The sequence below is a fragment of the Silurus aristotelis genome (genome assembly GCF_946808225.1).
Source record: "Silurus aristotelis genome assembly, chromosome: 8".
NCBI lineage: Eukaryota > Metazoa > Chordata > Actinopteri > Siluriformes > Siluridae > Silurus > Silurus aristotelis.
In genome coordinates, this window is record NC_139581.1 from 98,196 (window position 1) to 122,500 (window position 24,305).

Below are 24,305 nucleotides of genomic sequence, written 5' to 3' on the forward strand. Positions count from 1 at the left end.
GTAACATTTCCATTTTCATCTGAAGTTTCAGGAATTTATTACTTTTGATTTATTATTATTATTATTATTATTATCACACACACACACACACACACGTAAGGTTTTTTTCTACACTGCTGTGTGTGTGTTACAGAGACGTAAGTGTTGGCGCCTGTGTGGAGGAGAGAGAAAGGATTTACTCATATGAGAGCTGCAGAGTATCAACAAAACTCCAGCATCTGACCAACTGCATCCATCTTTGATTTGATGCTCAGATGTTTGATTTCACACTTTTTTTTAAGTTTTAAGTTTAAGTTCATTACATTTTTTTTTTTTTTACTTCTTTACTTTGAGTTTCTCCTTCTGTTGCTGTTAGACGTCAAAATGCCGTTATTAAGTTTGTTGAGAATCAGATGAGATCCTGTGTATTGAAGCTGCTTTGTGAATGTGAGCTCTTCACCTGTGTGTGTGTGTGTGTGTGTGTGAGAGAGAGATATCTATACACCTATTTTGGTGTTAATGTGAAGGTATGACACAAAGCTGCACTGATGGCTTTCACTCCTCACTTCAGCATTACAGAAAGTTGTGTGTGTGTGTGTGTGTGTGTGTTTCTTACTACAGAGCCATGAATCACTGTCACAGTTGTACTAAGCTCAGTTTCCACTCATCGTGTGTGTGTGTGTGTGTATGTGTGTATAGTGAGGGTGATTATATACAGATTTTGTAGTTCACAAACACTACACTAGTGCAGTTTCTGTTGTCAGTTTTTTCACAACACTTTGGCTGGGTTTTTTTTATTTTTTAACGATGTGTTAATGTGAATTTTTAAACGGTATTAAAACGTTGGGTAATTTACAGCGTTTTCTTTTTTTTATGTCGTGTGGAAGTGTCTAGTCTGAGGTGTTTGTAAGCCATATGTGGGACTTGGAATCTGGAGGAGGGGAAACACAAACCAGCAATAAATATCTGCACCTGATTTAGTTACAGTTTGTGTGTAAACAGGATTTTATTTCTGATTAGGTTTACATGATATCCTGCTGTAGGGTCTAACACACTAACTTATTGCAGTTTTAAAGACTTTTGGGTCATAATTCTGTGTAAAAGTTTCCTTTCTGAATGCTGCAATAAAGGGTTGAGAAAAAAAAAACTGATTTTGGTCTGAATTGCGTCATTAATAATCTTATTTGTAGTTCAGACAGAATACTACACTTCTGTTCACACACACAAAAAAATATTTTTTTCAGCTTCTGCCATTAGGGGGCGCCACAGCAGATCATCCGTCTCCATACCCCTCTGTCCTCTACATCTGCCTCTTCCACACCAACTACCTGCATGTCTTCCTTCACCACATCCATAAACCTCCTCCTTGGTCTTCCTCTTTTCCTCCTTCCTGGTGTCTCCATCCTCAGCATTCTCCTACTGATATACCCCATGGTCATTTAACAGTAGGGACAATAAATATAAACATTTATCATGAGCAATTTTTAAAGGGGACACAAGTAATAGTCAAATTGTACTTATAAAGATATGGTTTAGGTGCACTGACAAATTATCTGTCCATTTTCCTTTTCTGTCATTTTATCTAGTCTATGACACTGCAAGGCAGGTTTATTTATACTGTAGCACATTTCATACACAATGGTAACTCAAAGTGTTTTACATAAAGTAAAACGATCATAAAAAAAATAATCACAACAATAAAAACAAAAAATTTAACAAAGGTTAAACATTTTTATTTAAAATTAATTAAGACAACAATAGAAATTGATTATACAAAAAAAATACACTGGGTCAGTTGGGACGTAGCACAGTGCTCATTTAGTAAATGCACAGATAAACTATATGCTAATTGTGGCCATTAATGTTAACATTATAACAAGTCGTCCCAAATAAAACACTGCATGGGAAACAGCTTTGGCGTGTTAGCTGCAGTGCACTAGTACGTTAGTTGCCGTGTTAGCTGCAGTGCACTAGTACGTTAGTTGCCGTGTTAGCTGCAGTGCACTAGTACGTTAGTTGCCGTGTTAGCTGCAGTGCACTAGTACGTTAGTTGCCGTGTTAGCTGCAGTGCACTAGTACGTTAGTTGCAGTGTTAGCTGCAGTGCACTAGTACGTTAGTTGCCGTGTTAGCTGCAGTGCACTAGTACGTTAGTTGCCGTGTTAGCTGCAGTGCACTAGTACGTTAGTTGCCGTGTTAGCTGCAGTGCACTAGTACGTTAGTTGCCGTGTTAGCTGCAGTGCACTAGTACCTTAGTTGCAGTGTTAGCTGCAGTGCACTAGTACCTTAGTTGCAGTGTTAGCTGCAGTGCACTAGTACGTTAGTTGCCGTGTTAGCTGCAGTGCACTAGTACATTAGTTGCCGTGTTAGCTGCAGTGCACTATGCTACAAGCTATTGTAAACATGCTAACGTTCACTAGATAAGTCATTTTAATGGCTAATAGAGCAGATTCATGAAAAATTACATCAGTAATCAGCATTTTTGCCGCAACTAATTTATGAATGAGTCTCAATAACTACATTAAAGAGAATCGCTTTATTTAAAGTGAATAAAATCACCTAGTTAATGGAGTTGAACATTATTTGAGGTGCAGACACACACCTGACTCGTGTATGTAGAGAAGGTGAGATGAACTGGGAAAGCAGGCAGTGGGTCAAAACCACTGTGAGGAAGGGGGGGGGGGGGACTTAACTGTTTCTAAATGCAGTTTTTTTTTCTACTTAAACAATTATTTAGGTATACATACATATTTTTCACAGTAGAGAGAGCGAAATGTTTTAAAAAAAAATTGTTTTTTGGGGGGGGGGCGACATGTCCCCTCCTTCCCCCCCGGGATTTATGCCCATGGATATACCCCATGTCCCTCCTCTGCACATGTCCAAACTCTCAATCTCACCTCCCTCACCTTGTCTCCAAAACGTCCTACGTGTTGTCCCTCTAATGAACTCCTTTCTAATCCTGTCCATCGTCGTCACTCCCAACGAACATCTCAACATCTTCAGCTCTGCTACCTCCAGCTCCACCTCCTGTCTTTTACTCAATGCCACTGTCTCTAATACATACAACATCTCAGGTCTCACCACAGTCCTATAAACTTTCCCTTTCACTCTCACAGATACTCTTCTATCACAAATCACTCCTGCTATCACTCTTCTCCACCCTGCCTGCACTCTTTTCTTCACTTCTCTAACACACTCTCCATTACTTTGCACTGTTGACCCCAGGTACCTCCACCTTCTTCACCTCTTCTCCCTGCAACCGCACCCCTCCACTGCCCTCCCTCTCATTCACACACATGTACTCTGTCTTACTCTTACTGACTTTCATTCCCCTTCTCTCCAGCGTGTACCTCCACCTGCTCCCTACTCTCACCACAAATCACAAGATCCACAAACATCATAGTCCACAGAGCCTCCTGTCTGACCTCGTCCGTCAACCTGTGATGGCACCACTGCAAACAGGAAAGGGCTCAGAGCCGATCCTTGATGCAGTCCAACCTTTACCTTAAATCAGTCTGTTGTTTCTACTGCACACTTCACTGCCGTCACACTGTCCTCATACATGTCCTGCACCACCCTCACATACTTCTCTGACACACCTGACTTCCTCATACAATACCACAACTCCTCTCTCCACCCTGTCGTACGCTTTTTCTAAATCCATAAATACACAATGCAGCTCCTTCTGACCTTCTCTATACTTCTCCATCAACATCCTCAAAGCAAATAATGCGTCTGTGGTGCTCTTTCTCGGCATGAAACCATACTGTTGTTCACAGATGGTCACCTCTTCTCTCAGCCTGGCTTCCACTACTCTTTCATCTCCTTTATTCTTAAAGATCAGTACCAGCACACTCCTCCTCCATTCCTCAGGCATCTTCCCACCTTCCAAAATCCTGTTAAACAATCTGGTTAAAAACTCCACTGCATCTCTCCTAAACATCTCCATGCTTCTACTGGTATGTCATCTGGTCCAACCGACTTTCCACTCCTCATCCTCTTAATCGCTGCTCTCACTTCCTCCTTACTAATCCTATCTACATCCTGCTTCACATCTCCACATCATCCAACCTTCTCTCTCTCTAATTTTCCTCATTCATCAGCTGCTCAAAATACTCCCTCCATCTTCTCAACACACTCTCCTCACTAGTCAACACATTTCCATCTCCACCCTTCCCAGCTCGGTTCCTCTGCCTGGACAATCGCTACAAATCCTTTTCTCCTTCCTCAGTGTCCAACCTCTCCTACAGCTCCTCATATGCCTTTTCCTTGGCTTTCACCACATCCCTCTTTACCTGCTGCTGCATCTCCTTGTACTCCTGCCTACTTTTCTCATCACTCTGTCGATCCCAATTCTGTTTCTCCAACCTCTTTCTCCTTCTGCTCTCCTGCACTTCCTCATTCCACCACCACGTCTCTTTGTCTTCCTTTCTATTTTCAGATGTTACACCAAGAACCTTTCTAACTGTCTCCCTCATCACTTCTGCAGTAGTTCCACAATCATCCAGCACCTCCTCACCACCACCAAGCCCCTGTCTGACCTCTTCCCTAAACCTCACACTAGTATTCCTCCTTCAGTTTCCACCATCTTATTCTTCTTTCAGTCCTCACTCTCCTTTTCTTCTTCTTCACCTCCAAAACCATCCTACAGACCACCATCTGATGCTGTCTAGCTACACCGTCCCCCGCCAACACCTTACAGTCTCCAATCTCCTTCAGGTTGCACTTCCTACATAGAACATAGTCCACCTGGGTGCACCTTCCTCCACTCTTATACGTCACCCTATGATCCTCCTTCTTCTTAAAATACGTGTTCACCACTGACATTTCCATCCTTTTAGCAAAATCTACCACCATCTGCCCTTCCACATTCCTCTCCTTAAGACCATACCTACCCATCACCTCCTCATCACCTCTGTTCCCTTCACCTACATGTCCATTAAAGTCTGCCCCAATCACGAACCTTTCATTCCTACGTTCACCTTCTACCACTTCATATAATTCACTCCAGAATTTTGCACACAAAATAAAATCGAATAATCTGTTAAATATTGACTTTATTGCAGATTATTTTTTTATCCAGATTTATGTAAAGTCAAGTGAGAGTGAGGTAAATCTTTGTAAGGAAAATAAAACCTCAGGGGAGAGAGACTGAATTACGCTGTTATAAATCTTGGTCTTTAACTGAATAAATGTGTATGAGCTAGGGTTTAGTGTCCACTAGAGGGCGATGTAACATACTGTACCGGGTTGACGGTTTCAGCGCTTCATCGTCATCATCTGTAAATATGCAGTTACTCAACCAACATCTCTTAGATCGCACAAAGTATTGGCACCCAAACACATTTACACACACACACACACACCGATTACACACACACACGCACATTACTCACTTTTACACACACACACACACACACACACACACACACACTTATGTGTGAGTGTGTAAGTGTGTGTGTGTGTATAAATGTGCGAGTGTGTGTAAAAGTGTGTGTAAATGTGCGAGTGTGTGTAAAAGTGTGAGTGTGTAAATGTGTAAGTGTGTGTGTGTGTATAAATGTGCGAGTGTGTGTAAAAGTGTGTGTAAATGTGCGAGTGTGTGTGTAAATGTGTAAGTGTGTGTGTATAAATGTGCGAGTGTGTGTAAAAGTGTGTGTAAATGTGCGAGTGTGTGTAAAAGTGTGAGTGTGTAAATGTGTAAGTGTGTGTGTGTGTGTATAAATGTGCGAGTGTGTGTAAAAGTGTGTGTAAATGTGCGAGTGTGTGTAAAAGTGTGAGTGTGTAAATGTGTAAGTGTGTGTGTGTGTATAAATGTGCGAGTGTGTGTAAAAGTGTGTGTAAATGTGCGAGTGTGTGTAAAAGTGTGAGTGTGTAAATGTGTGTGTATAAATGTGCGAGTGTGTGTAAAAGTGTGTGTAAATGTGCGAGTGTGTGTAAAAGTGTGAGTGTGAGAGTGCATTAATAGAAGTTTGAGTAGTAATATTACGGAACACAAACAGATGCTCAGATGTACAGATGTGTAGACGTCCTGTAACAGGACACACATGATAAAGCCTCCTGTACAGTAGGAACTGTAATGGAGGTTCTGCTCCATGTGGAGTGTTCAGTCTGCTGTTGGTGTAAATGATGGTAATAAAGTGATGAAAGCCCTGAAAGATGAGGATGATAAAGGATGAGGATGATGGTCACTCAGGGTTCAGTTTCTATGCGAATATCATGAGTCACTTTTATTAAAAGCATCATTACTACAGTTGGCAGCCATTTACAGTTCATCATACATGATGTTCAAAAAACAACAAAAACAAAAGAGAACAAATGAAGACAAAAGATAAAGGAAAAAAATTTACAACGTCTGTGTTTGTCTGTGTGTGTGTGTGTGTGTGTGTGTGTGTGTGTGTGTGTGTGTGTGTGTAAACTTCAAGGCTAGTTCAGAATTGAGGTAATGCTGTTCAGCTTGGTGACTAAAGTAACAAAAAGTCCATTCAAATAGATAAAGGTACCTGATTTCATCCTACACCAGTGCATCAACGTGGAGATCGGAATGAGACGATTCGACCGCAATAATTCATGACACGTCCATTTTCTGAAACCCCCCTCCCCCCCACACACACCCGCGCTCGTGCGCACAAACGCTCACACACACTCACGCTCACTCACGCTCGCTCACACCCACGCACGCTCGCTCACACCCACACCCTCGCGCACACCCACACCCTCGCGCACACGCACGCTCGTTCACACCCACACCCTCTCACTCGCTCGCTCGCTCACACCCGCTCGCTCGCTCGCACACACCCGCTCGCTCGCTCGCACACACTCACGCTCGCTCGCTCGCACACACTCACACGCTCGCTCGCTCGCACACACTCACACGCTCGCTCGCTCGCACACACTCACACGCTCGCTCGCTCGCACACACTCACACGCTCGCTCGCTCGCACACACTCACACGCTCGCTCGCTCGCACACACTCACGCTCGCTCGCACACACTCACGCTCGCTCGCTCGCACACACTCACACGCTCGCTCGCTCGCACACACTCACACGCTCGCTCGCTCGCACACACTCACACGCTCGCTCGCTCGCACACACTCACGCTCGCTCGCTCGCACACACTCACGCTCGCTCGCTCGCACACACTCACACGCTCGCTCGCTCGCACACACTCACACGCTCGCTCGCTCGCACACACTCGCTCGCTCGCTCGCACACACTCACGCTCGCTCGCTCGCACACACTCACGCTCGCTCGCTCGCACACACTCACGCTCGCTCGCTCGCACACACTCACGCTCGCTCGCTCGCACACACTCACGCGCTCGCTCGCTCGCACACACTCACACGCTCGCTCGCTCACACACACACACGCTCGCTCGCTCACACACACTCACACGCTCGCTCGCTCACACACACTCACACGCTCGCTCGCTCACACACACTCACACGCTCGCTCGCTCACACACACTCACACTCTCGCTCGCTCACACACACACACACGCGCTCTCGCACGCTCACTGTGGTAAAGTGGAACATTCAGAAGCTGCCTTCGGTTATTGCTGTCTCCACAGGCCGAGCGTCTCCTCACCCGTAAAGATTGTCAGTGTGAGAGACTTGAACAGTCCGAGTGTACGCTTTGATATGTGAGAACTTCATCCCTCAGCAGAACAGTATGAAAAAAATCTACATCCTTATTTCATTCTGTTTTCAGCAGCTTGGAGAGAATTGCTCGTTTTAATGCTGTATAAAACGTACGCCACTGAACGTTCCTCATCCAGATGCTACTCGCTCACCATTTACACGATCGACAGTAGAGAGAGAGAGAAAGAAAGAAATATAAATCAACAAACTAAAAGAGAAAAAAGCAGCACAGCACTATCAGGACCTTCTCACAGGATTCCAGAGATTTCAGTCATCTCAAAACACATCAGCACAGGCTAAACCAACCTCCTGTCACATCCACATCATCTCCACTACTGCCTGTGCCGTGTGTGTGTGTGTGTGTGTGTGTGTGTGTGTGTGTGTGTGTGTGTGTGAGAACTACACTGGAATCCTGCAGAAACATCATGGTTGTGTTCCCTCATCATGTTATTGTTTACCTGTTAACAAAACTAAACCAAAATTGATATAAAACTCAGAGTTTGGGAAATCAGTAGAGGAGTTTTTAAAAAAAAGCTCTTGGGGGGGGTAAAAGGCAGAAAGTCAGTCAGATGGATTTGTCTCTTCAGTCACTCTTATCATCATCATCTCCAACTTCCTCATCGTCGTCCTCGTCATCGTCCTCTTCCTCTCCTGCCTCTATGGAGTCCAGTTCCTCGGTTTTGTTCTCTCCTTCCTCAGAGTCGCTGTTTTCCACAGTGCTGCTAGGTTTTACTGCATCAGGGTTCTGCCCAGTCTCCTTGTTCTCCTCCTTCTCCTCTCCTGTGGCTCCTAAAGCGCCACTCATCGCGTTCTGCAGCTCAGCAAGAGCCGCTGGAGAAAAGCCAGTCAGCCCCAAACCGCCTAAGCCCTGGGGCAGGAACATGGAGGGGTAGAAGAGTCCTGGTGCCATGGTGGAGAGCAGGAACGGGTTAAACGCCAGAGGATTCGCAGAAAGGTTGGTCGCTGCAGCAGCTGAAGTGGTGTTCGACTCCATTTCTGCAGGTTTCTCCACTTCTTCCTTCTTCTCCTCACAGTCTTCCTTGGGTTGTCCGTCTTTGTTTGTCTCCTCGGTCTCAGAAGAAGTGGCCGTAGCATTTGTATTTAAGTTAGCAGCGGTGGCCATGTTGCCCCCAAAAAGCCCCCCGAGGCTAAAGACATTGGGCAGGGCACCCATAGCAGGCAGCATGAGGGGCAGCATGGTGGTGGCATTCTTGTTATCTGCAGCTCCTGCACCAAGAGAAGGAGACAAGCCCATAAGGAGCTGCAGGTTCTGTAAGTTCTGCAGGTTCTGTAAGCTGCCGAGGTCCATTCCCCCAAACAGGCCGTTCAGCAGGAAGGGGTTCATGCCCGAGGTAGAGGCTGAAGAAGCTGCAGACAGAGAAGCCTGAGCTGCTGCTGCTTTAGCAATTTCAGACTTTGGTCTCCGTCCTCGACGCCTCACTCCCTCTTCTCTGACCACTGGACCAGTGAGGAGACGATCAAACATGGCCTCGGGCAGGAAACCCTAAGAAACCAAGAGGTCAATGACCACTGTTTCAACATCATTCAGAGACATGAGGTAATCATCAACAATCCAAATTAGATCCTACTGCAGACTCACACACACGCACACGCACACGCACACAGACTCACAGATTGTTTGACGATGTCTGTCCAGTCTGGAGCAATGGCAAACTCTGGATTCTCAGCCAGCCACTGTGGCAGATCCTTCATCGGAGGAGCCATAGCGCCCCCCATCTGCAGCAGAACAGAACAGGGGTTACTTTAAGAACGAGGTGAGGTCTACACACGGGCCAAAATAAGTAAGAGTTTAGTGTAGTTCTCACCTTGCGTCCGTTTCTCTTGTTGACCACAGGAACCCTCTCCTCCCCTGTCAGTGTGTTGATGTCTATCTTGTTGGGGTTTCGACACCGGTGTCTTTTCTGCTTGGGTTTTCCCAGCTGTGAGAGGAGAAGCTCCTCACTCTTCTGCAGCAAACATACAAATAAATTCAGTGAAACACATGCCATTTTTACATGCTTTATCTTTATCATGATCCTGAGCTCCATTAACAAACAGTGAGGAATGATGACATCATGCAGTTCCTCCTCTCTGTAATAAGGTCAGAGAGGGGCCAGGTCAGTGCGTGTTCATGCTCCTGTGACACTGTGTGGATTAAACACTCACTGGTATGAATCCAGGCACGTCCATGGTGTAGGTGGGATGTTGTCGAAGCCACTCCTGTAGGTCTTTAGTGCTCGCTCCATCCTCTCCTTTGAGATGCTCGCTCTCCTCTTTTTGTGCAGGAGCTGGAATGTGTCGCGCTGCTCGTGTAGGCACATGTGCCCCTTCAGCAAAACCTTTGGCCCCGTTTGATTCTTCCTGTAAAGACCAATGACAATAAAGAAGTTACAGATCGACTGTGAACTCTGGCACGCTCAGGGTCACATGATGAGGGAGGTGGAGAAGGTTCACACATTCTCAGTACTTCATAACAGCATTATTGAAGGAAATGTGATTTACCGTGTTGAGCTGTGAACTCTTATTTCCCATGAAGAGCAGCTCCATACCCTCCACATTTTTCCTGCGTCCTCTCCTCCTCCGTGTGGGAATTTCAGCCTCCAGCATGGCTCCATTAGTTCTGGAGGCTCCGGCCGCATGCAGCAGTTCCATGGGGGAAGCCACGGCGCCGGGGAACACTGAAGAGGAGGAGGATGAGGAGGAAGGAGCCAGGCCGTGTAGAGCTTTCGTGAGATCCATAGCTCGAGTCTGACCATCTGCAGAGTGAGACTCACGGAGCTGCGCCACCATATCCATCAAATTCCGCCTCTTCGCAGCTCTCTCAGCCTCTATCTCAACTTTCCGCCGCCTGCGCCTCCGCTGACGAGGAACAGACAGACTCAGAGCTTCGTCCTGTAAACACAAACCAAACCACAAATCAAACCGAATGTTCAAGATACGTCACAACTACCACTTCCTGTATTTCTTATTTCCCTGCCACTGAGCTCCGCCCCAGACAGAAGCCCGCTTACACTGAGCTCCGCCCCAGACAGACCCCCCTTAAACTGAGCTCCGCCCCAGACAAAAACAAAATCATAAACAGAGAATTAAATATACATTTTAAATATGTACATTTATCCCTAGGTAAGTAATCAATAAGTAAGAGGTGCCTGTGGTGAACCCCCCTAAACTGAGAAGAATCAGAGGCAGAAGAGAACCCATTCCAAACCTAAACCTGGGCAACTTTTAAGTATGAGTATCAGAGTTATTTCTAAATTCAGGATAATTCCCTAGTTTACAATTATTAAATAACATTTATCGGGAAGTTTTTCCTCACCACCGGCTTGTTCATCAGGGACAAACTTGCACTTATAAAGAACATCTTATTCATTATTATCACCACAGAATCTGTGTAAAGCTGCTCTGAGAGAATGTTTATTATTAAAAGTGCAAAACAAATGAACATCCTGAGTATTACAGGACAGGGGAAGATTGTGTGTGTGTGTGTGTGTGTGTGTGTGTGTGTGTGTGTGTGTGTGTGAGAGAGAGAGAGCGAGAGAGCGAGTGAGTGAGTGAGTGACTTGCCTTATTGACTTGCGGTGACATGGTGATGTCATCACTCCCGCTGTAGCTGCTCTGATTTATCATGGACAGATCTCCCATGCTCCTCCTGGGCAGAGGGCTGTCTGTTGCCATAGCACCAAATCCAGGCAACAGGCCAGGCAAGTCAAAGAACTGCTTCCTATTGGACGGCCATTTGCCCTTGATGACAGCCTCGCAGATGTTGTCCATCCTATTGATCATCACCCGGTCCTGCAATACACACCCAGCAGACACGTGTAAGGGTGTGTGCACACGTGTAAGGGTGTGTGTGCACACGTGTGTGTGTGTGCGTGTGTGTGACAGCATGATTGGGAATCAGTAAACAGTCTTTCATGTGTAGAACAGAACTAAGTAGTAAAGAGGAACATTTAGGAACTGAATTTACCTTTGGCCAGAAGGAAAACACAGATCGTTCCCCAAACGCGTTAGACACTGTTGGTTCGACATCGTCCATGCCGAAGTAATCCCGTGTCTCGTCTCGTGCTGTGCTCATAGAGGCGTTACTCTCCTCGTCAAAGTTCTTCCTGTCTGAGGATGCACCAGCTAACGGAGGCAGAAGATAATAAATTACACAAATGTTAAAGGTCAACACACCTGACTTCATTCTACCTTTTAATTTAGAGCTCACAAACTTTCAGCATTTATTTATCCTCAATCTGACACCAGGATCAAACAGGATAATTACAGGCGAATTAACCCTCAAACTGAAGCCACTTTACCTTCAGCCTGGGAAGATTTCTCTGATTTGTCATCTTCATCCATCTTCTCTTCTTCCTCTTCCTCCTCTGAATTTTTCTCATTGTTGGGGTCTGAACATGTTGGGTTCTCTGGCTCCTCTTTGTGTACGTCTTTGTTAACAGGAAGTGCGGGCATGTCCTCAGACTCTATGACCACCTTTTCGTCAGCCATTTGAGGAACGCTGTGATCTTCACTCTTCACTTCTGCACCATTTTCCTCCTCAGTCTTCTCCTCTTTCTGATTCTTCTTCTCTTCCTCTTCAGTCTTTACTTTCTCTTTGAGTGAGGCAGCCTCAGTTTTCTCCTCTTTCAGTTCCTTGAGGTCCACTTTCTCTACATTCTCGTATTTGAGCTCATCCTTCTGCTCCTCGTCTTTAATCAGGTCCACTGTGGTGACTGGGTTCGAGGTCAGACTCGTCTCTGCTCCTCGGCTCTGGAGGAACTTGCGCTGTGCCTGCAGGAAGCTGAGATCAGGGTCGTTCTGGATGTGGTAGTCCGTACGGCTCACTCCGTGCTTGGCGGCTCCATGGAGAAGGTCCCGGTCGTGTTTTCCTGCCTCCCACCAGGCCGGGAGATCGGGACTGGGCTGACACAGGCGGAGTCTCTCCTCCAGCTCGGGGTGGGGCAAAACCTGCTCCCTGATCCGCCGCAATAACTCGATACGGTACAGGGTCCGGGAGGCTCGCTCCTCTGTGATCGGGTCAATGATCAGTGTCGGGTCAGCCAGGCCCTCTGCTGGGAAACAGCAAACACAGAACCCTCCACTATCAGCATCAAACACCTTAGGAGTTACACTCAACTTAAACCCATCAGAGAGTAACGACGTGCACACGGGCTAAGAAATCTGTTCTGCCAGGTGACTGGTGTGTCTGAGTCTCTTGTCACATGATTAGGTGTGTTAGTCAGTGTTTCTGCAGGTTTTACCTTTTAGGTTAGATTTCAGCCATTTTAAGACATTAAGAACATTATAAATGAAATGTAAGACTGATATCACATCACATACACACACTAATACGTTGTTAGCTACTGACCTCAACCGAGCCCTAAATATATTGTTCAAGTTGAGTATCACTAAAGTTACACTTCCTGTATAGTTGAAAAAGTAAATGCATTTTGTCAGTGGTACAGAGATTCACGTTAATATCAGAAAGCTGAATAGCGGTTGCATTTTGGGCTCATCTGTAGTCGTAATACATCAAATTATTTTTGGACTCATGAAAGAAAGAAGTACAACAACCACAGAAACGATCAAACATCAGGAGCATTTTTCTGAGCGTTAGAAGCAGCGTTACATGGACAGCTCTGTTATCAGAAGCCTCTTCCCCTTTGAATCCTTTAAGAAAGATTTGGGAAAGGGATATTTAGTGATGACGAATGGATCTCTGTATGTGAGGAGGTTTTTCACAAATCAAGCTCTGTGCATGAAGTTATATACAGAATATATCTTACCCCAGTACGCCGCCACACAATGGACCCAAATGTATCTCAGATGTGTTTTAAATCTAAGTCTGAAATAGGAATGTTGATGCATTTATTTTGGGACTGTAAGAACATTAAACCTTTTTGGCCATGACCAACTTTAAAGATGTTTAGCACAAGTGGTAAATCTTCTCCCTTTGGAAAAACATTAAACAACATTACTTGCAGAATAAATCCGATGTATTCTGGCAGATTTGGGCCCCTTTGTGGGACGTACTTGAACGAGCAAGACCCTAGCCCTGACTTATGTTCTTTCACCCCACCCTTTTGGGGGGGGGGGGGGGGGTTATTTATTTGTAATTTTTTCCCCTCATGTGTTGATTTCACCCTTTGCCTTTCCATGGTCACTCATTAACAATACATTGTAGTTATAGTGTTATTAATATGCTTGAGTGTATGCTGTGTGTGTTGCTGATCGACTCTGTTGTTGTTCTAATTAAGTTTTATTAAGAAATTAATCAAAGTATAATAAAGAAATGAATGATTAGAGAATATTTTTAAGAGCCAGTGGAAACCCTGGTAGGTGGCTGATAAAACATGCATTAGGTGGAAGGTGATCATGTGGTCATGACCCAGACACAGGACAGGAGTAAAATAATGCAGGAAACAGTTATCATTTATATACAAAACAGAAGAAATAAAAGGAAAGGCTGAAAAATCAGCTCTCATCACTCAGGTACTTTAACCCAGACTTAAGGAAAGGATGGGGCACTACTGAGCTCAGATCTGCACGTGTGTTCACGTCATGCTTCAATTCTAACATTACTGATGACTTAATCAAGAGATTAGATTAACTAGACTGGATAAGATGAAGATATATAAAAACATTCCAACTGTACACGTTTGAAAAAGAAGAAAAAAAGAGAGGAAAAGTTGTACCTGGGTCTTTGACCTGCATTCGACACACCCGCTTGCACATGGCCACGAAGGCGTAGTAATACTTCTCCAGACTCTCATCAGTCTTCTTATCAAGACGAGCAAACACTCGAAACTGAGTCCAGTCAAACTGCTGCCTCTGGACATCATAAACAATACCGAAGGTAGAAACCACACGGTAAAAATCAGCCTCCTCACGTCTCGTCCATCTGGAGAACAGGAGAGAGAGAAAGAGAGAGAGAGGGGGGGGGGGGGGGGGTAATACAGGAGAGCAATAGAGCGTTTTAGAGGAATCATCATCAGATGTTCTAAGAAAAATAAAAGTCGGCTTCTGTGTTCACAAATAAATGCATTGTAATATGAAGGTTCTCACCTCTGACGTCTCTCTTTAAAGAAAGCAGCTCCATCTGCCAACAGGGCGGCGCTCTCGTGCAGGAACGGGGAGGTTTTGACAAACGACGCTCCTTCAGTCAGATACGCCGTAGCAGCCACCCTACCGGGCTCCAAACTGAAAGCCCCACCCTCGACTGCCATGGAGAGGAGGTGGTCGTCACGGTGACGTCTGCGTCTGCGTCCGTCTGGTTTAATCAGCATGTCCTGTCTCTTGTGGCAGCGCTGGTACGCAGTAATGAGGCGACGCAGGCGTGCGGTGAGAGCTGAAGCTGCAGGCCAGTACAGATTCCCTCCTTTACCTCCATTCTCACTTGCCTTGGGGGCTGCGAAACAACAACCACCAGGCAAGAGTGAAGAGAAGGTTCCAATAAGGCTTATAGACTGACTGCAGTCTTAATACATCTCTGGATATCTAAAGGGATTTATTTACAGTGTATTGCACAGTCTAGAATCTCCTGCATTATCTGTTCTGTATCTCTGCATCACAAGTTTCTTAAACGTGTTTAACATGAAGCACATTTCAGTCCAGCATCTCCTCCTCATGTCAGAGTAATGTTCTCACTGGAACTGCTTCTGTTGCTACTTAAACATCTAAACTTTATAAAGAATTAACGGTTTCATGTTAGTAAAGACCTGCTGCTCTGTGCCTTCAGATCTGAGCTCAGTAAACTCACCTTCAACATTTTCTACCTCCATCACCTCCTCTTTATCATCCAGAGGAGAGTTGGTGAAATCCTACAACACATGAAATATAGTTAGTAAACCTCCCAGAAACACACACACACACACACACACAGGTTATGCTTAAACTCACATCCAGATCATCTTTGAATGGCATACGCATTGGTTTATACTCAGGGTCTTCATCCTCACTGGGGAGGGAGAGAGAGAGAGAGAGAGAGAGAGAGAGAGAGAGAGAGAGAGCGCGCATGTTAAGTGCTATAGACTGATATTTGCATTTCTTCTAATGAAGAATGGGCTAATTTCTCTGTTATTGTGAACTGCATGCGTCAATGTTTGGGTTTATGAGCAACACTACTGTATATAATCAACTAAAATATATTCTCACACACAGAGTTGAGACAGAAAGAGAGACAAAGACAAATCAGACAGACAGGTGTCTCTCTTGCTGTGTGTGAGATTGGGGTCCAGCATTACCCATCTGCCACCACGTCCGCTCCCCTCTGCTCAGCGGCGATGGCTTTGGCATCCGGCATTCCCACTCGCTCCAAGAAACACAGCGCCGGGTCGGCTCGCATCGAGTTATACTTCTCATAACCTGCAACACACACACACACACACAACCTTCATCACAACATGCCCACAACTACAACACACTCTGCTCTGTGTGTGTGTGTGTGTGTGTGTGTGTGTGTGTGTGTGTGTGTGTGTGTGTGTGTGTGTATACACTTAGCATATTTAACGGGAACGAACCCGGAAGTGTGCAATGAGAGTCCTTAACACATTAATCAGCACTAATGAAGCCTTATAATAGGGAATACAGGAATCATCAATAAACAGCAAAATCCTCATCAATACAAGTAATTATCCATGACACTGAGGAACATGGTACAGCTCTAGATTAGATATAGTAGATTAGATATGGTCAGGATTGATTAGATTTTATTGATGTATTTTGTGTAGATTTATTTACTGTTTATTCTCTATAGTGTGTATATATTTATCATTTCAAGGAGTCTTATATTATGACAAAGAGGTGTGTGTGTGTGAGAGAGAGAGAGAGAGAGAGAGAGAGAGAGAGAGAGAGAGAGATCTAAATACCCAGTGTTTCTAAACCAGACAAGTCAGAAATAAAAGCCTTCTGAAGGACAATCTATAATCAAACAAAGAACGAGTAATAGACGAGATACAATCAGTGCTGAACCAAAAATAAAAACTGCACGATGATTTATCCGAGGCCTCACACTAAGCAGGGCAGAAACAGGACACACTGAGTGTGTATTGAAAGCATCGATGCAGAAGAGATGTGAGGCGACAGATCTCAGTGTGCATGGCGGGGAAGATGGAATACCACTTCACCCGAGAGCTGCTCGTTTCCCCCCTGCTTAGCCACAGCTCCGCCCCCTGCCCCACCTCACAATCACAATTCAATTAGGAGTTATGTGGTGACACGCCTCTTAACTGCTGCTAGCGTCGCTCAGCCAAACTGTAATCACCAGCATCTTTTTATAGCCATCATTCCTTCCAGCTGTCTGAGCCTCCCTGTCCCCCCCTCACCCTGGGACACTCCAGCTGAATTGAGATCATGATTAAGAAGAGGCCATCCATGCTTTGTGTGTGTGTGTGTGTGTGTGTGTGTGTGTGTGTGTGTGTGTGTGTGTTGGCTAGCAGAGTTAATGAGCTGGGGCTGGGACAGACAGACAGCGTAAGTGAGACAGGGTGGTGTTTCCTCACAGAGAAGTCTCTTATTTAGATGAATGGTGGCCATGAGCTGAAGGCTGTTACTGAATGAAAGGTGTTCATCAGCGTTAGTGCTGCAGTGAAGATCCTGCTCTTTATGTCGCTGCCTGGTTTTAGGCCTGTTTATTACGTGTTCACTCCATCGTTACTCGTTTATCCTCTTCTTCACAAAGAATTGAACGCATTCAATCAGCAGAGCAGCTGTTCCTGAACACGAGTGCACAGGAGAAACGTTCAACTAAATACAGACGAGTTAAACATGAGTTACATCTTCAGAAACTCTAAAAGTTCATCTCAAAGACACTGAAAACGTTTATTTTCTCCTCTCTCAGTGTGTGTGTGTGTGTGTGTGTGTGTGTGTGTGTGTGTGTGTCTGATGCATCATAAATCAGTTTCCTGAATTGATTACAATGGGTCATGCAGTGTGTAGGTTATTACGGCTCGTTCGACCTCCAACACTGTCCCCATGGGAACACCAATCAGCATGAGGAGAGGAGGCGGGGCTTACCATGTTTAAATACACCAATGAGGAGTGATTTATCAGCCTCCACATCCCACCAATCAGTGGGGACTTCAGCATGAAGCGGGTGTGGGATCCATATATCCAGCTCACTGTGTGTGAGAGAGAGAGAGAGAGAGAGAGAGAGAGAGAGAGAGAGAGAGAGAGAGAGAGAGAGAGAGAGAGAGAGAGAGGATTTAAACAAAAACTATCAAGTGAAAAGCAGTGGAAATAAAGACCCACACAAACAGGAAGTAGAAATAAATAAAGAAAAACACAGGAAGTAGGGTTACATAAAACATCAAAGGCAAACAGGAAGTGCAGTGAAGGAGCAGCGATTAATTTAATACACATGTGCATCTTGAAGGAAACAGACATCAACATTAACCCAAACACCCCCACACCATCTGCCTCCACCCCCTCCACATATGCCCCCAACACCCCCACCCCCTCCATACCCCCCTCCCCACACCCTCTCCTCAATACCCCCCTCCCCACACCCTCTCCTTAATAACCCCCTCACCTCAATACCCCCCTTCCTACAATCCACCTCCCCACACCCTCTCCAATATCCCCCTCCCCACACCCACTCCTCAATACCCCCCCTCCCCACCCCCTCTCATTGATACCCCCTTTCCTACACCCCCTCTCCTCAATAACCCCCTCCCTACACCCCCTCTCTTCTTGATACCCTCTCCCTACACCCCCTCTCTTCTTAATAACCCCCTCTCTTCTTAATAACCCCCTCCCTACACCCCCTCTCTTCTTGATACCCTCTCCCTACACCCCCTCTCTTCTTAATAACCCCCTCTCTTCTTAATAACCCCCTCTCCTCAATACCCCCCTTCCTACAATCCACCTCCCCACACCCTCTCCAATATCCCCCTCCCCACACCCTCTCCAATACCCCCACCTCCCCCCTCCCTACACCCTCTCCAATATCCCCCTCCCCACACCCTCTCCAATACCCCCACCTCCCCCCTCCCTACACCCTCTCCAATATCCCCCTCCCCACACCCTCTCCAATACCCCCACCTCCCCCCTCCCTACACCCCTTCTCCTCAATACCCCCCTCCCCACACTCTCTCTTCAATACCCCTCTATTCTATACCATTTATTTTAATCTAGCTTCATATCCTACAGAAAAATAGACACACACACACACACACACACACACAGAGCTCATTTGAACGTGCAGTGAATATGTCGAGAGCATCAGGATGACATGCACGTCCACACATAATCCATGCATGCACACCTGGCTGAGAGAAAGGGGGACAACGACTGGCTTGGGGGGGGGGGAGAGAGAGAGAGAGAGAGAGAGAGAGAGAGAGAGAGAGAGAGAGAGAGAGAGAGAGAGAGAGAGAGAGAGAGGCCAACCTGAAATCGGCTCCTTCCAGGATGCGGTCTGCCTGGTCCCCGATCACTTCCTGTCGTAGATAGTAGAGCATCCGCACCCGCAGTAACACTCTGTCAAAAATAAGGAAAAGAGAAAAAAAAATGACGAGTGAAGACATGAGTGTGAGAGGAAAAGAAAAACAGTAGAAAAGATGAAAAAACAACAAAGTGAGAAACTTTAGAAAAAAAATTCTTCCCTTCTTCCAGCTGTCTCTTTGTTTTTAACATCAGTTGATAAAGTGTGAGAGAGAGAGAGAGAGAGAGAGAGAGAGAGAGGGAAAAGTGGCATAAAGCAGGGGAGCAGAAGGGAAAGATGAAAGAGTGAGTTTGGGTGAATGTGCCAGAGCTCATCCATCATCCTGCCAGGCCTGATTAGCCAAGCCACAGTCTGACAGATGGCACACCATAATCACCTCTGTGTGTGTGTGTGTGTGTGTGTGTGTGTGTGTGTGTGTGTGTGTGTGTGTGTGCGCGCGCGTGTGCGTGCGCGTCTCCAACAGGTCTGCCTGCCTGGCACCTGGCCTGCACCACACCACTGCACCGTCTGCCATCCCTCCATCTTTCCTTCCTTCATCCCACACTTATTCGCCCTTTCAAGCTTAGCCTTCACCTGCCATCTCTCTCTCTCTCTCCCCCCCCCCCCCCCCCTAGTCACCTGTCTCACTGCCTCTAACCTTTCCTCTTTCTGTACATCGCAACCTTGCATTATATTCCTCCTCCATCACCCCTCCCCCAACACTTATCACATCCTGACCTGCCTGTCTTTCTCCATTACTTACATCATTCCCATCCTTCATACACCTCTCTCTTAGTCCGTCTCTCCCTCCATCTTCCCCCCATCTCATTCTCCCTCAGTCTCTCCCCATGTCTCTCTCCCTCCACCCCCCCAATATCATTCTTCCTCCGTCCCTGTGTCTCTTCCTCCGTCTCTCTGACTTCCTGCTTTAGGGGGGTACTGAGGTGTGAACAGGACGTCTCTAAAGGACAGAAGGAAGTCTGAGTGGAGAGCAGAGCAGATGGCTGGAGCTCTGTGCTCTTCAAACTTATTGATTTGGAACGTTTCCTGAACTACTGCATGCCAGAGCGAGTGAGACAGTCAGAAAGAAAGAGAGAGGGAAGGAGAGAGAGACAAAGAGAGCTAGAAAGAGACAGAGAAAAAGAGAGACACAAAGACCGACACAAAAACAGACAGAGAGAGAGAAAGAGAGAGAGAGAGAGACAGAAACCAAGGGAGAGGTAGACAGAGGGAGAGAGAGCCCCCCCATGGTGAGCCCCAACAATAGCAGCTTAGCTACAGAAATTAATCATCAAATGAAACCAGAGAGGCTTTAAGAAAAAGAAAAGCAGGCAGCAGGTGATGGACAGAGCTCTTCAGCACCACACACACACCCTAACTGATTCCTCTCCTACACTCCTGTGTGTGTGTGTGTGTGTGTGTGTGTGTGTGTGTGTGTGTGTGTATACAGTTAAACATCAGCCCACAGTTAAATTATAAAGTAGAGGAACCTCTTTCTGAGGTCATGAGAGCCAGCAGCAGGACATGTACAAGTTCCTGATGAACACTCCTACTTGGACATGTGGTAAACACTAACTACTCTCACACTGAGTAAATGTAAACATTGAAACACTTGACAACAAAAGGGGTTAATAATGATTTAATAGTGTGTGTACTTGTTGCAGTGGTGTTTGAGGTGGCGCTTGTAGCTGTCCTCCTGCAGCAACACATCTGGATTACACTCAGCCAACCAATCCGCCTGGGGCATGTTCGTCTGGGTCACAGCTAACTTCCCCTTCTTCCCTTTACGGCCTCGTGGTACAGGAGCAGACAGCCCTAAACACACACACACACACACACACACACGAGAGCGAGCATGTTCAATTATTCTGATGGTTCAGCAGACACAAACACACTCTGGTTATTGTCAGTGTGTGTTTGGGGAAATAAACATTTACTCATCTGTGTCTGAAATGTGTGTGTGTGTGTGTGTACCCGAGTGGTTGGTTAGTGTTTTGCTCCGTCCGTCCTCAGTAGGAGTGATGAGGTCCCAGATAAAGCTCTTGATGTTCTCGTCTCCTCGGTAGTGGAGAAGGCAGTAGGCCAGCAGTGATCTGCAGATCAGCTCAACATCTCGCTCGTGCAGAGGACGCTTAAACCGCCCATGTGAAAGGATGTCCTTCCACCTGCCCCAGCTACTCTCACACACACACACACACACACACACACACACACACTATAGCACAGACTTGTAAAATAGTGGTGTATAACCGAATTCTAAAAATAAATTGGAACACTAAAATATAACTAAAAACAGACTGCAACAACTTGCAAAACTCATGACCCCATATTTTATATTTATATATTTTAAAAACATACATATCAAATGTGTAAACTGAGAAAATGCACCATTTTATGAAAAACGTGAGGACATTTGAATTTGATAGGTGCAACATGTCTCAAAGTGTGAACAGGGTCACATTTCCCCTCTGTAGCATCACGTCTTATTTTATCCACAGTCTGTGAACACCTGAGGAAGGAGGAGTCCAGTTGCTGGAGTTCTGGGAAAAGAATGTTGGCATATTTGCATCCGACAAAAAAATTCTAGCTGCTCAGTAGTACCTGGTCGTAATTTTCATTTCATGATGTGCCGAATGTTTTGCAGATTGGTGAACCATCTTTCCTTTTGGGAGACTCTGCCTCTCTAGAATACTCTTTAAACCCAGTCATAATACTGAGCGGTTGCTAATGAACTGAATTAGTAATAAAATGTATCTCCTGCTTTTTCACTTTGGTAACACTTTGTTCAAAACTTTTGTTGCCCCGTCTCAATTTTTTGAGATGTGCTGTAGCCATCGATTTCAAAATGACCATATTTTTCCTTGAAATGGTGCATTTCCTCAGGTTACACATTAACATTCTATTTAAAAAAAAAATTGGGGGTTATGAGATTTAAAAATCATTGCATTCATTTTCATTATTATTGTTTAATTTACATTTTACACAGCATCTCTAGTTTTGTGGAATTGGGGTTGTAAACATATGTAAATAAGAGAAAGTAAAGTTTCTACAGCAGTTTGTGTGTGTGTGTGTGTGTGTGTGTGTGTGTGTGTGTGTGTGTTTGTAAAAGATCTGGTTAGCATTGTGTAGCTGTGGGAAAGACGAGAATAATATGAAGTGTAGGAGTGAACTTCAATAACAATGTTCTGGTGGTGGTGGTCAGACACTGATGAGCACGGACTGGTGTGTAACTAACTGACAGACAAGTGTGAATTGTGCAGATGCTTCATAGAGTGTAAAGGAAACACGCACAATGATCACGTTTAATCACATCCTGCTGCTTGTTGCTTCAGCACAGTGACAAGGAGGACATGGTGCGTGCGTGCGAGAGAGAGAGAGAGAGAGAGAGAGAGAGAGAGACAGACTGACCCGTATACCAGCAGGTTCTTCTCCACCCTGAAGCACTCACTGCGAGGGTACCCCTGAGCCCGGTCCTGTGGCCGGCGAGCTTTCTGAACGGGTTTCTCCTCAGAGTCGCTCTCCAGCTCTGAGTACTCCATCATCTCATCCTCTTTTATAGAGCTGTAGTGCCGGGTTTGCTTCCTTACCCGCGGTGTGTCAATCACCAGAGTATTCTAAAACACCACACACACACACACACAGGAGATAAAGCCATTATGGAGAAGAAACAGATGGGGTGCTCTCAGACATGACAATGACAGGATGAAACCCCATCATGAAGTACTGTCGCATTGTACAAGTCATGTGACAAATACCCAGATGACATTATTTCAGTAATAAGCCACTCCCCATTTATTAAAACACTCCTCTTTCTCACTCGCCTCCAACACACACACTCCCGCTGGAGCACCTACAAACATTAAACACCTTCAATACACCGCTGTAAGTTATAGGAGAACCATAACACTAACACCACACACACGGTTCTCCCTTTAGAGCCCCAGTTCTCCAGGGTGCAGTGAACACGGGTAATTACAGGGAAAAACTCTGAGCAATTTTTCCTTTTCTCAATTACAGCTACATTCCACACACTGTTACCCTCAGGGGGAACGAGCCTCGTTACTCACAGCCCATAGTGATGGGAAGAGACGCTGTCGCATGAACCAGGGAATCGCCTTTATTTAGTGTTCAGTTCATCCCACACACACACACACACACACACACACACACACCCTGCTAATACCAAATAGCACAATATTTACTCATCACACAGCTTGTAGACGCAAGCTGGAGTCACAAGTAAACACTTGTCTGGTGTGGGTTATTAAAAGTTTTTAGAACAGATTTAGATTCAGTGTTTTAATGCTCTACACGAAACAACTCGTCTCAAAAAAATGTCATATGTACATAAAACAAAGGCGCTGAAAGCTGCCTTTCAACACCATGCGTTTCTTTATTAATGCAGAGTGTGTGTGTATGTGTGTGTGTGTCTCAGCACTCACCCTGCCGTTAATGACGTCCAGGTCCAGCTCAGCTTTTTTTGCCCATTTCTGCCAGAAGTCTGGATCCTCCAGGGAAATATCTGTCCTGTTTCCTGAGGACACGAAGCTGGCCTGGAGGACACACAGAAAAGACCTAAAATCGATATCTTCTTAAACAGTTTCACACAGATCACTACACAGAGTTTAGAAATGTATCTTCTGTTTATAATCAACTTCCACAATCACGTGGAACGTGTGTAAGATGTGTGTGTACGCGAGTGTCTGAGGTTACCTTGGCGAAGGTGGAGCCCTTGCCCTCGGACTCGATGGTGATGGTCTGAGTGCGTCTCTGTAAGATCTGATCAATGTCCTCTTCACAGAACTTGGAGCCCTCATCCTCCTCCTCCATCAGAGCTCCATAAGCTCCTTTACGCAGCAGATCCTCAATCTCCTTCTTGGACAGCTGCTGAACCTAAAACAAAAAAATGTCCAAAGTGATGTAATGGGAGTTTAATGAGGGAAGGAAACTGGAAGTACATCGCTGATCCAACAGCCATGTGTGTGGCGTGTACCCCGTTAGCAGCGTTCTCTCTCCCGCTCATGGACTGCAGCACGGCTTTATCCAGACCCAGTTTCAGACTGGCCTTGTCAAACATCTCCCTCTCGTACGAGTTCCTGGTGATCAGGCGATAAATCTTCACCGCTTTGCTCTGACCGATCCGGTGGCACCGAGCCTGGGCCTTAAAGAACACAACCACAAACCAGAACGGATCAAACAACTATACCAACCTGCTGATCCAATCAGGACAGGTCACTAGGTCATCAAACCTATCAACATGAGTGGATGTTTAATAAGCTCCGCCCA

The 24,305-nt window shown here is 45.7% G+C and overlaps 2 protein-coding genes and 1 long non-coding RNA gene across 7 annotated transcripts in view; 1 reads left to right on the forward strand and 2 right to left on the reverse strand.

The window, feature by feature from the left end:
- Positions 1–1,126, forward strand: part of LOC310729596 (uncharacterized protein) — a 39,647-nt gene extending 38,521 nt beyond the window's left edge. The window contains exon 12 of the mRNA XM_083547988.1: positions 134–1,126. Within this exon, the coding sequence (XP_083404114.1) occupies positions 134–141 (8 nt within the window). The 3' untranslated portion in view covers positions 142–1,126. The remainder of the gene's footprint in view (positions 1–133) is intronic.
- Positions 945–4,921, reverse strand: LOC310729764. The gene is made up of 2 exons (XR_014534665.1): positions 4,305–4,921; positions 945–1,383 (listed from the first exon to the last, which is right to left on the reverse strand). It is a non-coding gene; the product is annotated as an uncharacterized lncRNA (long non-coding RNA).
- A 1,259-nt stretch (positions 4,922–6,180) lies between these two features.
- Positions 6,181–24,305, reverse strand: part of chd7 (chromodomain helicase DNA binding protein 7) — a 60,979-nt gene continuing 42,854 nt past the window's right edge. For 2 of the 5 annotated variants that reach the window (XM_083547719.1, XM_083547717.1), the window contains exons 18-38: positions 24,013–24,180; positions 23,733–23,912; positions 23,462–23,572; positions 22,428–22,633; positions 20,994–21,193; positions 20,675–20,834; positions 18,986–19,075; positions 17,615–17,718; positions 15,844–15,964; positions 15,500–15,557; positions 15,360–15,420; positions 14,666–15,008; positions 14,296–14,501; positions 11,920–12,669; positions 11,586–11,743; positions 11,183–11,410; positions 10,121–10,510; positions 9,785–9,979; positions 9,445–9,585; positions 9,251–9,355; positions 8,146–9,122 (exon numbers count right to left, since the gene is read on the reverse strand). In XM_083547719.1, the coding sequence (XP_083403845.1) occupies positions 8,202–9,122; positions 9,251–9,355; positions 9,445–9,585; positions 9,785–9,979; positions 10,121–10,510; positions 11,183–11,410; positions 11,586–11,743; positions 11,920–12,669; positions 14,296–14,501; positions 14,666–15,008; positions 15,360–15,420; positions 15,500–15,557; positions 15,844–15,964; positions 17,615–17,718; positions 18,986–19,075; positions 20,675–20,834; positions 20,994–21,193; positions 22,428–22,633; positions 23,462–23,572; positions 23,733–23,912; positions 24,013–24,180 (4,896 nt within the window). In that variant the 3' untranslated portion in view covers positions 8,146–8,201. Of the gene's footprint in view, positions 6,639–7,339; positions 9,123–9,250; positions 9,356–9,444; positions 9,586–9,784; positions 9,980–10,120; positions 10,511–11,182; positions 11,411–11,585; positions 11,744–11,919; positions 12,673–14,295; positions 14,502–14,665; positions 15,009–15,359; positions 15,421–15,499; positions 15,558–15,843; positions 15,965–17,614; positions 17,719–18,985; positions 19,076–20,674; positions 20,835–20,993; positions 21,194–22,427; positions 22,634–23,461; positions 23,573–23,732; positions 23,913–24,012; positions 24,181–24,305 lie in introns of those variants that run through there. The other 3 variants (XM_083547718.1, XM_083547716.1, XR_014534582.1) reach the window with 2 other exon arrangements.